The sequence below is a fragment of the Furipterus horrens genome, unplaced genomic scaffold (assembly GCF_987537825.1).
Source record: "Furipterus horrens unplaced genomic scaffold, mFurHor1.1.pri manual_scaffold_11, whole genome shotgun sequence".
Classification (NCBI taxonomy): domain Eukaryota; kingdom Metazoa; phylum Chordata; class Mammalia; order Chiroptera; family Furipteridae; genus Furipterus; species Furipterus horrens.
In genome coordinates this window covers 24,954,088-24,965,765 of record NW_028327181.1, presented here as the reverse complement: position 1 = coordinate 24,965,765, position 11,678 = coordinate 24,954,088, and the positions used below count along the sequence as shown (strand labels likewise).

The 11,678-nt window shown below is 47.3% G+C and overlaps 1 protein-coding gene across 4 annotated transcripts in view; it reads right to left on the bottom strand.

Moving 5' to 3' along the window:
* Positions 1–223: 223 nt before the first annotated feature.
* Positions 224–11,678, bottom strand: part of APLP2 (amyloid beta precursor like protein 2) — a 69,638-nt gene continuing 58,183 nt past the window's right edge. For 2 of the 4 annotated variants that reach the window (XM_090291996.1, XM_090291998.1), the window contains 7 exons: positions 9,750–9,849; positions 8,105–8,257; positions 6,688–6,723; positions 3,858–3,943; positions 3,110–3,184; positions 2,719–2,874; positions 224–1,672 (listed from right to left, as the gene is read on the bottom strand). In XM_090291996.1, coding sequence (XP_090148122.1) covers positions 1,571–1,672; positions 2,719–2,874; positions 3,110–3,184; positions 3,858–3,943; positions 6,688–6,723; positions 8,105–8,257; positions 9,750–9,849 — 708 coding nt within the window. In that variant the 3' untranslated portion in view covers positions 224–1,570. The remainder of the gene's footprint in view (positions 1,673–2,718; positions 2,875–3,109; positions 3,185–3,857; positions 3,944–6,687; positions 6,724–8,104; positions 8,258–9,749; positions 9,850–11,678) is intronic. The other 2 variants (XM_090291997.1, XM_090291999.1) reach the window with 1 other exon arrangement.

Sequence of the window (11,678 nt, the reverse complement as noted above, 5' to 3'; positions counted from 1 at the left end):
TAAAGAAAAAGAAGCAATCAGGGAGGTGCAAGGTCTAACCAATTAGAATTTTAGAAAATATAAACTCAAACTCAAAGAGTCGAACTGGCTTGAGTAGACCAATTCCAGCCTCTGCCAGAAGCCCGGCAGCCCCTCAGTGCAGGAGGGTCCCCGTGGTCCCCGAGGCGGGAGGGTTAAACCATCACCAGAGGCGACGCCAGGACAAGGAAACAAGGAGTCTTGGTGGAAGTTAAAGTATTGTATTTATTGATGTGTTTAAACTCTGTACATTCTCCACAGATCAGATTAAGGAGTTTGTAGGTGAAATTTATCTGTGCATAGTGGGAAGAGACATGGATAAGGGACAGGGAAGGGAAAAAAACAAAATCAAACAGTCACAGGGAAATAGAAAAAAATACACCACAGGTTACCAGAACCTTCAGAATTAAAAAAAAAAAAGAGCTGGGAGCATCAACATCAACTATACAAGCACTACAAAGACTCGTGTGAAGAAAACAAGATCTTCAGCGCTCCGCATGGTGTCTACAGACCATTGCACTGTCCTCCTTCCACGGAAGGCGAACCTCCCGTGGTCTCTCCCGGGCCACTGGCCACCTGCGACTGTGGTCTTGAGTGAACACCAACAAGGCTAGTGATGCGAGAGGGAGGGCAGAGGAGTCAAGGGACGACGGGGAGGGTCAAGGATCAGTGCCTTCAGAGGGAAATGTCCAAAGAGGTAAAGATCGCACGTTCGGACACTACCTGGGAGGGGAGCGAGCTGTAAAAAGCCGTGGTAAGTAAACGGCAGACAGTGAAGAAGGTGCATATACAAACTACTGGCTGCTATCTGTGGAAGAACTGGCTTTAGAAGGAAAGCAGCAGTGGACGCCCTATTCTGTATACATGAGGCTAAAGATGCTGGAACGCGGATGCTTTCAACCTCCTTGGTGACAGGATTTGTGTGGAGACACCAAGGCACCCAGCAGTGGGAACACCAGACTCCCAAGAAACTGGTCCTTTAAAATAATTTTGAGAGGGTATCGAGATGTGCTTCAATGGTCTTACAGTTCCCGATTTCACTTAGTTTCTCAGCAACTTTCTGAGAGCTCATTTAGAAAAGAAAATACTGTCTTTTTTTTTCTTCTTTTTAATAAAAACCAAGACAGTGAATGAGCCTTAGCTGAGTTACACAAAGCAACTGGAGCCAACGACCCGCATGGACAGTCTATCATTGCAAATGAGCATTTCCATGTCTACAGAGAGCATGTGTAAGACGATACAACAGAAGTGGGGTGCCTGCTTCACTTAAAAAAGAAAACTACATCAGTCAAATATCTGCAATAGATCATTTTCTCATTTAAGGTTTATATATCATATATTGTTATATTAACATTCTTTTCACCCATTTAAAAGAATGGAAATTGTGATTCTACAGTAGTACTTTACAGTCTTAATGATCCAAGAGGTCTGAATGTAAGGTGAAATCCTCTGGAAGTAATTGTTGGTCAGCAGTTGATCCAAACCCTGGCCCTCTCTGGCCCACTGCACCCCCCCTTCAGTGGGGGAGGGGGAGGAGATCGCCTTCGCCCACTTAAACCTGCATCTGCTCAAGGTATTTGTAGGTCGGGTTTTCATAACCATGGTTCTGCATCTTGTTCAGGTGACGCTCTTCAGGGGTGAGCATTGGGTCCACCTGGAGGAACAAAGATTGTGGATCACTGCAACACGCCTCAGGGAGTGGCACAGTGTTCAGGAGACCTGGCTGTTCACTGTGCGACCCCCTAAGGGCCAAAGCCAGCCCGGCATCACATTTCCATTGGGTGGACCGAACGAGTTGGTGATGCGGACACACATGAAAAGAGGAGGGTCCAAGAGGCAATGCTTCTGAAGCTGAAGTCCTAACAGCTTAGTTCCGGTTGGAGAAAATAGTGACCAGACTTTCCAGCTCCACAGTAAGAGCCCGTCTCAGTCCTGCTACTTTCCGTCTAGGACAGTCTAGGTGAGCATGGGTGTTGGCCCCCTCTGGAATTCTAAAACTAGGTCAGTGTCCAACAGGGGATGAAACCAAATAACTAAGACAAGCATCTGAACTAACTTTCCAGAGCATACTATACTGTTTATTGTATTCATTTTCTAGAATCAAGAGACTGGACATTTCCACCACCCACCAAAAACGAGTGGTAAGCAGTTCTAATTATAAATCAGCAGAAGATGAAAGAGAAACAGCCTCCTCTGGCTCTTTCTAAATTTCCTGTTGCTTTATTTCTCCGTTAAAAAAGAATAATATTAGTCCATGTTCATATCTTTAAGACTTAATTCACTCATGATTGCTGCTGTTGCCTGATCTGTCACAGACCTGGTTTGTTCCTTAGAAAGCAAGTCGACAACAACGAAGAGTATTATAGCCCCTCATTCTCAAATATCTAACATACCTAAAAAAGGGAAACACTAAGAAATCATCGGAGAAGTTTTCAGTCTCTGTACCATAAAATGCTTTTACGATTTCCTCACATTCACAGTCAAAGCCCAAATTAACGTTAAGAGTCAGCAATAGCCCTTTGTCATACAATCAACATAATTCAGTCGGGGCTGACTTTCAAAAAATGACCTAATAATCCATTGAATAATTGATGTGCAGCACCCAAGAAGTGTAGACGTTTGAGTTCCGCAAAGCCCTGCACAGCAGAGAGCAAACCCCGCCAACTCAGGGCCCAGTCTGGAGAAAGCCCAGCTACTCACTTCCACAATCCCATGGCTGATGGTGCCATACTGTCTCTTCCTCAGCATCACCAGGCTGATGACTATGACAGTAGCAATGGCCACCGCAATGACCAACAGGCCAATGAGGGCACTGCTGCTCAGGCTGAAGTCCTCTTGCAGAGGCCTCACAGATTCCTAAAATCACAAAGCAGATATGCAGTAAAACCCAGTGACCATCTGCACGATGTGCAGGACAGCAACCAAGAGACACACAACTCAGTCAGGGCTGTGGGCCTTTGGTCATATCTCTAAGGCCCACGGGAGCTCTGAGATCCGGCTTTCCCAGTAACCATCCACAAAGGGAGAACTCCCACTTTTCCAGTCTCCATGGAAATGAACCTGGCCCCGGGTTCTGGAGCTAAACACATACCGGCTCTTCCTCAAGGCCTCCAACTCTCTCAGAATTGAAAATCATCTCCTTAACATCCAGCGTCTCATCAATGACCTGAAACAGTATGAAAATGTCAGTAACTGGATGGAAGTGGAAATTTAGTATGAATACAACTCCTTTCACTATTTGGAGGAGAGAAGCAGACACCTGATGGACATCCATGACCCCATCAGCTGTCACATTCATCTAAATCCACTTGCCAAACCCCACAGGAAGGAGACAGTGTGCATGCAAGACTACTGGGAAGCAGTGGGTCTTTAAGGGTCTTTACCTACATTTCCCTTCAGGACAGATTACCAGGAAGCCAAGGTGAAATCTCAAACTCAGTTAAGAATAACCCAGAAATATAAGTGATAGGAAATGCTAGAATAATAATTAATAGGAGGTATAAATCTAAGGCAGTGCAAGAACCGAAGCAAGGTCTATTCCATTTTCAAGTTATGAAATCTCTATGCACTTGAAAACAGCTTCTGACATTTTAGCCATCTCTTTATTGCAAATATGTTTTCCCACCGCACGGCAAGAAATGAAGTACTGCTGAAACATAATTCTTTATTCCATCTTATTTATACCCAGACGCTACACAATACAGCAAGCCTGGGGGCACAGATGGAGCCCACCTATCTTCTACCATATGGCGGTCCACCTGGAAGGCATCTAAAACAATGCCACTCACTCTAATTATCCTCAAAATTAAAGCAGGCCAGGGCAAAGAGAGATGGCTCACCATGTTCTCATCCACTTTATTCTTACTGTTAATCACCTTCTCCTCGGCACCTATCAGTCGTCCGTCCTGCTCGCCCAGTCCAGAGCCTGTGTGGGGAGAGACCACAGCTGAATGTCCCAGGGCGGTCTGGCCTCGTGCTTCTCACTGAAGCCTCAAGTCCCTCCAGAGGGCAGAGCCCCCTCTGCAAGCCTCCCCCAATACTTGGTTCCCATTTTTGAAGAATCACTGTGCTCTACACGTATGGATGGAACAGGCCCTTTTTAGAGGGCTGAGGGGGATAATGAAGCAGAGACAGCGCTTACTTGTATCCATTTGGAAAGATGGAATGCAAGCCGTCAGAAGAGAATGTTTATTGTAAGCGAAACGGAAACTGAGTCCAAAGGCATTCTAGCATGGAACACATGCAGCGTCCTAGGTGGCATCACTGAGCACCCCGTTATTACCCCACAACTCACTCCTTCAACACCTGGGGCTCCCTTCCCACGGAACAACTGTTAGACCAGCAATGAATCTGCATGTCCGCCTCGAGCATGATATTGCATCCCATAGGCCATTCTCTCTGCCTAAAATAACCTCCCTGACCTTACACCCTATTTGTCCTTCAAGCTACAGGAGGCATCCCCAGGTGACAGCACTTAAAGCCATTGTCTGTAATAACTGACTTTCTCCTGCATCTCCCACTGGCTGTCACCCTCTCGGGGCCTAGATTACAGATGGTCACATCCTCAATGATTACTTGAGGATGAACAGGAAGGAAGCATTCCACAAAAAGGCAGAATCCTAACACCGGGGTGGAAGGTGTAAGAATAGCAACACTCCTCTTGTCAAGGTCAGACGTGGCCTGAGCCGATGTCACTGGTGCGTGGCGTTCCAAAGATGCAGCGTGACTGACGCCGCATTAACCCAGCAAGAAGAAAGCGAGGAGCAATCCTTTCTATTTTCAGCTCCAAAGCATGTGACTTCCAGCTATCCTAACACTTTCTTGTTAATAATAACCTATACAGCTCTATATAAACGTCTAGGATTTGACCCTTTTATGAAGAGACCAATCTGACAGGATCCTCGGCCTTCTGCAAGCGAGTGACATTCAAACATGAGCATATGCAAAGCACTGCTGTCCCCAGGCCTGCCCAGGGCAGCGGATGACACCAGCCAGCTCACAACCGGACTTGCTCCTGACACGGAGCTCCTCCTAACAGTGGCCGCAGTTGCCGGAGCCGCAGGCCAGCTGACGCAGGGCCTCACGAGAACACAGCCAACAGCGACGCCATTTGTTTCTAAAGCTTTCATCTTACAGAACAATTTTACAACTTGATTCTAGGGCGTAAGTTAAACCAGGGCTGGCTTTTATGGTCTCAAAATGCCAAGGAAAACAGGCACGTGGCACTTCAACCACATGGGCGAGGGGTGTGCTGCCTCAGCGGGACTCGCGTGCTCACGCTCCGGCCGGGCCCACAGTGGGGCTGAGCTCCCTCGCCCGCCGTTCCCCAGGGCAAGGGCAGGATCCCGTCTGAAAAATAACGTGGTGCTGGACCTACTACTAGTCCAGACGGTTTTAATACTTTTTTGGTTATACAGCCGATGTGTTTCTTACACACTAACCAAAACCATCTTGATTTTATAAAATACATAAACAAGTGGTTTTAAGAGACCAAAAGTTAATGTTTAAATTATCCCAACTAAGGGAGGTATGAGGCCAGTCAATCTTCTAAAAATTTCATCTTGATCTAGAAACATCTTAAGACGTGCTGTTTGGACGAACGTTACCATGGCGACACACCGTGGTAGCCCAGTAGAAGAGGACAAACATCAGCACGAAGCAAGCTTTAGAAAATTCCGATGCTACTCTGGGGTTTTGAGAAGAGGCTGTGGCAGCACCACCGCCACCACATTCAGGGCCAGAGGACACCACTTGGTCCACCCACGGTCTGTCCACAAAGCCAAGAGGGGGCTCGCAGAACACACACGAAGAAACCAAACCTCTGACCTGACCCACGGTGACCAGGGGCTGCGACCCACCCGACAACCCGGGAAGTTCAGCAGCAGCAGCTCTCAGGACAGAGGAGCTGGGCTCACATTCTGGCTTCTCTGCCTCTGAAACACATCACTGAGAGCAGGACCTGCCGTCTCTGAGGCTTCTTCCACGGCCTGATCTACAGGACAGCCGAAGTCCCGCCCACGGTGCGTGTCCGTGAGCTACAGGGGCGCAAGGGGGCAGAGCACCCAGCGCAGCGCTGACGCCATGCAGCCTTGTCCGAAAGCCGGAGCCTCGCTCCAGCGAGTGCCCCTGCCCCCACCAGTTTCGCCCACCAGCTTTTAACACGTTTTGAGATCAACGCTGTCACTCAGGGGACATGAGACGACAGGCAATAGACAGATGGGCACAGACAATGGGCAAGGAACAGCTAAAAAGGGGAAGATGTAAGTGGGAGCAGCAGAGAAATAAAGGAGAGATTAGGGGAAAAATGGCTCTCTACCTGACCGGAGACCCAGCATATTTGTTTATACTAGCCATCCGCAACCAACCTTTTAAACTGGCTATCCTTCCAAGTCTACCCGGATTACAAGGACTTAGGAAGAATCCATTTGGGTTACTTTGGGACCCTCTGGGCATCCAGAGGAAAGCTCAGGACGGCCACCTTGTAACCAGTATCACTGACAGGGACTCTGGATGCTGCAGACGGGACTGCTCCGGCCCCACACACAGCCCCCTCTGAAGAAATGAGGTGGGAAAAAACCGGTGATGTTATGGAACAGAACATGAGACTTCGGACACACTGGGAAATGACAGGAATGAAGGTCTTAGAGGGAACATCTCTGACAAACCAACCTTTTTTCATTGGGTGGTACAACTCCGGCTGGGTGTCTAGCAGAAAGGAAAACAATAAAAAACAAAATAGCACAAAAGGAGATTAAGAAAAAAAAAAGGGCGTCTTTCTAATTTCCTATTTTAGAAGTCCTCTATCATGTGAACAAAAAGTCTTCTTCCTTAAAAACCTTGCCTGAAATACCCCATAAACAAACCAGCAGCAACGACTGGGAGTTAGCAGAGAGGTAGGTCTGCCTTGGGTCTTTTCAGGGAAATGTTTGTGAGATTCCCAAATTATTCAGCGTAGCCACAAAGCTCTTTCTCTTAGAAAATACTAAAGTCAGACGTTAGTGCCGGTGGCGGTTTTCTGAAAGGAGACAGGTCCTGGTTCAGACCCGTCCGCGTGCCCCGACCCCAAATGAGCTGCGTGAGCACGGCCGGCAGACGGCCGCCACGGAGGTCTGGGGTCTGTGAGAGCGGGTTTTAGGAACACCCTCCAGGGTACCTAGTTTAGAAGGCAATTAAGGTCGGAGGCTAAGCCAGAGGCTCCCTCCTCCCCGGCTGGTACCTTCCTCAGGCCTCTGCCCAGCACCACGGCACCTGGTCAGCGCTGAGTGCCTACCCAGCGCGGGAGGACCACATTAGCTTGGGTTCAAATCCTTCCTCTCCACCTACAAGCTACAGTACCCTGGGCAGACTTAACCTCTTTAAGCCTGGAACCCCCCCAAATGAAGAAACTCCCGTAGAGTTATTTTGAGGATTAACCGAGAGCATCCATAAAGCTGGCTTTCGATAAGGACTACAGAGCTGCGGCCACTGTCTTTATCACCACCAGCAGCAGCAGCAGCACCGTGGCAAGGCACCAGGATCGCTCTGCAGCTTGTCTGTTTCTGGGGCAGACCTGCAGTGCGGAGACCCCTTCAGGTACCAAGAAGCAGCGAGGAAAGGGAAGCGGGTGTGCTGACTGCGAGGAGAGGAACATCGCTTCCTATCCCCACGTAACGCCACAGCGTGTCATCCCTGCAGCCGCTCCGTTACCTAACTCCCAAGACTATCATGAAAAGATATGGACGTAATTTAACATTAAAGTGCTCTTTAAACTGTAAAATGACTCCCACATGTAAGGTTTTACACATACTGGAGGTAACTAATGGGACCAGGAACAGTGGTCTTTAAGTAAACCATCTATAAAGTGTGAGCAATAGGACTGACCTCGTGGTGACACTGAACCCAACTACCTCAATGCTCCCACTACGATGCCTGCACATAGTAGGTGCTCAGTGAATTGAGTCTCCCTCTCCCTGCCCAACTTTCACTAGGAACACAGCCTCCCCAGCACCACCCAGGTTCAAAAATCTGACTTCGGTTTTTTAACTGCCGTCTTCCCCACTTCACCCCACGCCCACTGCCAAGCAGTCGCGCCGTCGATCATACACACCTTCACTCTCAGGTAAGGATGGGAAGGGGTGTAAGGGGTAGAATGGCGGGATCTCTTCACTTTCTTCAGAGCTCACCCGGACGTCCACAGGGGCCTCTGAGATAGAGGACGTGAACTGGTCCGTGTCCGCACGCTGTTCTTGAAGTAGCTCATCTGACAAACAGACATGGCAGGGAGCCAGGTTTTCAGAAGGGTCTAGATTCTAGACACAGCGCCAACTGTCTGAACAAGACTAATTCACGTCATTATGGGATGCGAGACCTGCCAAGAGGAGCACCCCTCCAGCTCACAACACAGCCAACCACTTCTTAAAATGCCTCCCGATTCTGTGGCACTGCAGAGCCCCAGCACTGGGAACCCCCGGGCTCCCTCTTGGGCACCCCCTCTTCTCTCTCAACTCATTGTTAATTTCATGTAATGGCAGTCTTCAAATACGCCCCTGGCGTATCAGGACTCCGGAATCTGTACCTCGCGTCTACCGCCGGAGCTCTGGCTCATCAATCTAATGGCCTGCCTTACGCCTCACTCCATGTCCAACAGCAACTTCTATTAAAAATGTGTCAAGACGACGCTTTCCCTCAGTAAAAATGGGCACCACCGCCCACTCACTTGCTCACAATGAAAGCCTCCATGCTTTTCCTTCCCTCACTCTCCTGTCCAACCCAAGGCACACCACATTCACCTTCTTCTGAAACATACCCCGAAGACCACCCACGCCTCTCCCTCCTCCTTGACCGTTTTAGTGCGCAACCACCAAGTCCTTCCTGGGTGGTTCCCAATTTTAATCAACTTTCCACAAAGCAACCAAGTAATTTTTTGTTTAATTCATGTTCTTTTCAAAAGCATAATCCAGACCTAATCACTCCCTAGTTTAAAAGCCTCTAATGGCTTTCTGTTATCCTGGAATAAAAGCCAAACCCCTTGGTTTTGCTAAAATCTCTTAACAAATTGGCCTCTGCCTACTTCTTTGGCCTCCTGTCTCCTAATGTCCTGGCCTCTCCGAGCTACTCAAATGTGCCATTTGATTCAAACTTCAGGCTGTTGCAGCAGGCATTGCCTGTGATAACCATGTTTTCTCCCCTTGGGAGCTCAGGTTACCGCCCCTGAGACAAGCCTCCCTGGCCACCCACCGCCACTCACCCCGGTTTAACCTTCCCCCACAGCTCTCACCGCCATCTGATACTTGTTTTCCTGTCTGTCTCTCTCCTACCATAACATGAGCTCTAGGAGACAGTCTGCTTGTGCACTGTTTTACTGTGACACAGAGCAGACACAATAAACAGTTGTTGTATAAGTGGAGATGACAGACACCAGAAGAGGAAAAGGAAGTGAGGACGTGTGTAAAACAAGTGCCTTGAGATACATCAGCAGTCAAGGGGGGGGGGGGGGGGGTAATAGGAGATGTCCCCCAGTCCCTTGCAATTTTACACCCTGAATTTTTCTTCCGGTAACAGAGTGAAGGTCAATGAAACTCAAGGCTCTGTGGCTCACAGCCAGTCCTTGACCTTGACACATGAATTCCAGACTTCTGAAACCAGTGTGCTAATGTCCAGCTTCATGGCCTCGCTTGTCCTATTTCTCTAACCAGCTTCAAGCCTTAGCAAGCATCCCACCTGACTTTGATGCAAATACAGTCAGCACCCACCAATTTCCTCTTGGATTTCTTGGGCTATGTAAGGTACTTTGTAGAGGAGAGAGAGGCTTTGGTTCCTTCTTTCTTCAATCACGTGGAGATGTGTCATCACCTGGAAGTACAGTATGGCGGAGACTCATCAAAATAGCTGGGCCAGGAGGGACATCAACACACATATTTCTACAAAGGCCAGCTGAGAAGTTATATTCTCTCCAATGTCCAGCAAAGCGGTTGGTCAGAGAAAATGTGTTATCCCCATAGCATACTTACTGAAGTATAAGGATGTGCTCAGACTGCGTAATACCCCTCAGTGATCTGAAAATTTACCCAGAGTAGTCCAAGTTAAAGGAAAATTTGAGAATTCTCAATAGCCGGTTATTGATTTGATTTTCATATGAGAAACTTACTAACTGTACTGAATGAGTTAAAAAAAAAAAAAAAAGAAAAAGAAAAACCTAGTTTGTACAATGCCAGGTATTCAATAAGGTTTTTCTGAGTGAAAATGGGAAACAGTTGACCAATTTATTTTTTACCACTGGTCAAATCAGATAAGCGTAAAAAGAGAATGAAATCACTGGTTAAAAAGGAGATCTGGTGAGTGGGGGGACCATTCATAGGCTTTCCTTAGTGAAGTAACTGTTTGAAACGATTATCATGGCGAAACTAGTTTATTCCTATTTAACTAAATTAGCTATTCTTCAAAAATTTATTCTAAGATATATACAAACCTGATTTTAAGGGGTGTTAAAGACTTTCCTACCATCCGTCTTCCATTACCCACTATCCTCTCTGAATGCAAAATTTTGAAGCTTGTTCACTTTTCTAAAAAGCCATTAAAACTGGTCACTTACTTTTAGAGCTTTTCAGGGTAGAAAAGAAAGGTGATTTAGGCTAAGTCCCACCCCAGTGACACAGCGAGGCACGTGGCTGGGGCTCACACAAGCTACTGGAATAGGTTCTTCCTGCCTGATTGCACTTGCAGTGACCACCCTCTGCCTGAAGAGGGCGACCTACACCAATTGATTAATTCTGTGGGCTAGACTCCACTGACAGGAAGGGTCACATGGGGGAGGGGTTATTAAATGGAAGGATGTTTTGTTGTAGATTGATAGCTCTCTGACCTGTAAAAGCAAGGATGAAGCAATTTAATTTTCTATCTGCCATTCTTTCAGTCACGTAAATGGATGGGAAAGCACAAGAGTAAATCCTCAGAGAAAAAATGCAAAGAGAAACCGAAACATGGACCACCCAGAGTCTTAGCATGTGTTGACATTATTAAACGTCTTCAGATGAATTAAGGAGCCACTTGGGGAAGAAAGGTTCATACACCCACACGAGGACGCAAACTGCAGGGTGGGAATGGCTGGACGTCAGTGTCTGTGGGGAACCTCTGAGCGGCAGCATGCGGGGATAAAAGGGTAAAAAAGCACATCACTCACACCCAAACCAAATCTGTGCATTAAAATAGGCCTCTGGAGTTTGGATAACAGAACAGAAAACAGACAAAAGGTTAATGTAATTCAGTAGCCAAGCTTCACTAGAATTAGGGGCTTAGAGCAGACAGTAAATATCACACAGGACAGCTGGGTTTCCCCTGAGATTTTCTTAAGAGGGTTCCACTTCCTGTGTGACTTGGTGTGGCACTTAGATCTTGTTTGCAGGTAACACATTCCCTAGTTATTAATTTCACATACTGATCAGGTCTCTCCTATTCTCATCACTCAAAACAGGCCTTTTTTTTTTTTTCTATAAAGTCCTACATAATAGTTTTCTCACACAAAAAATAAATAAATAAAAAAGTTATTACTTTTTTTAAAAAATCAAGACCTGAGAAACCTAACCCATGTCAAGATGCATGCACTGTTCCACCTAAGCTTCCTGGAAGCCACTCTGGGAGATTCCTAGCCCCTTCCCCTCTTCTACTTCATCCAGCTTAAAGCA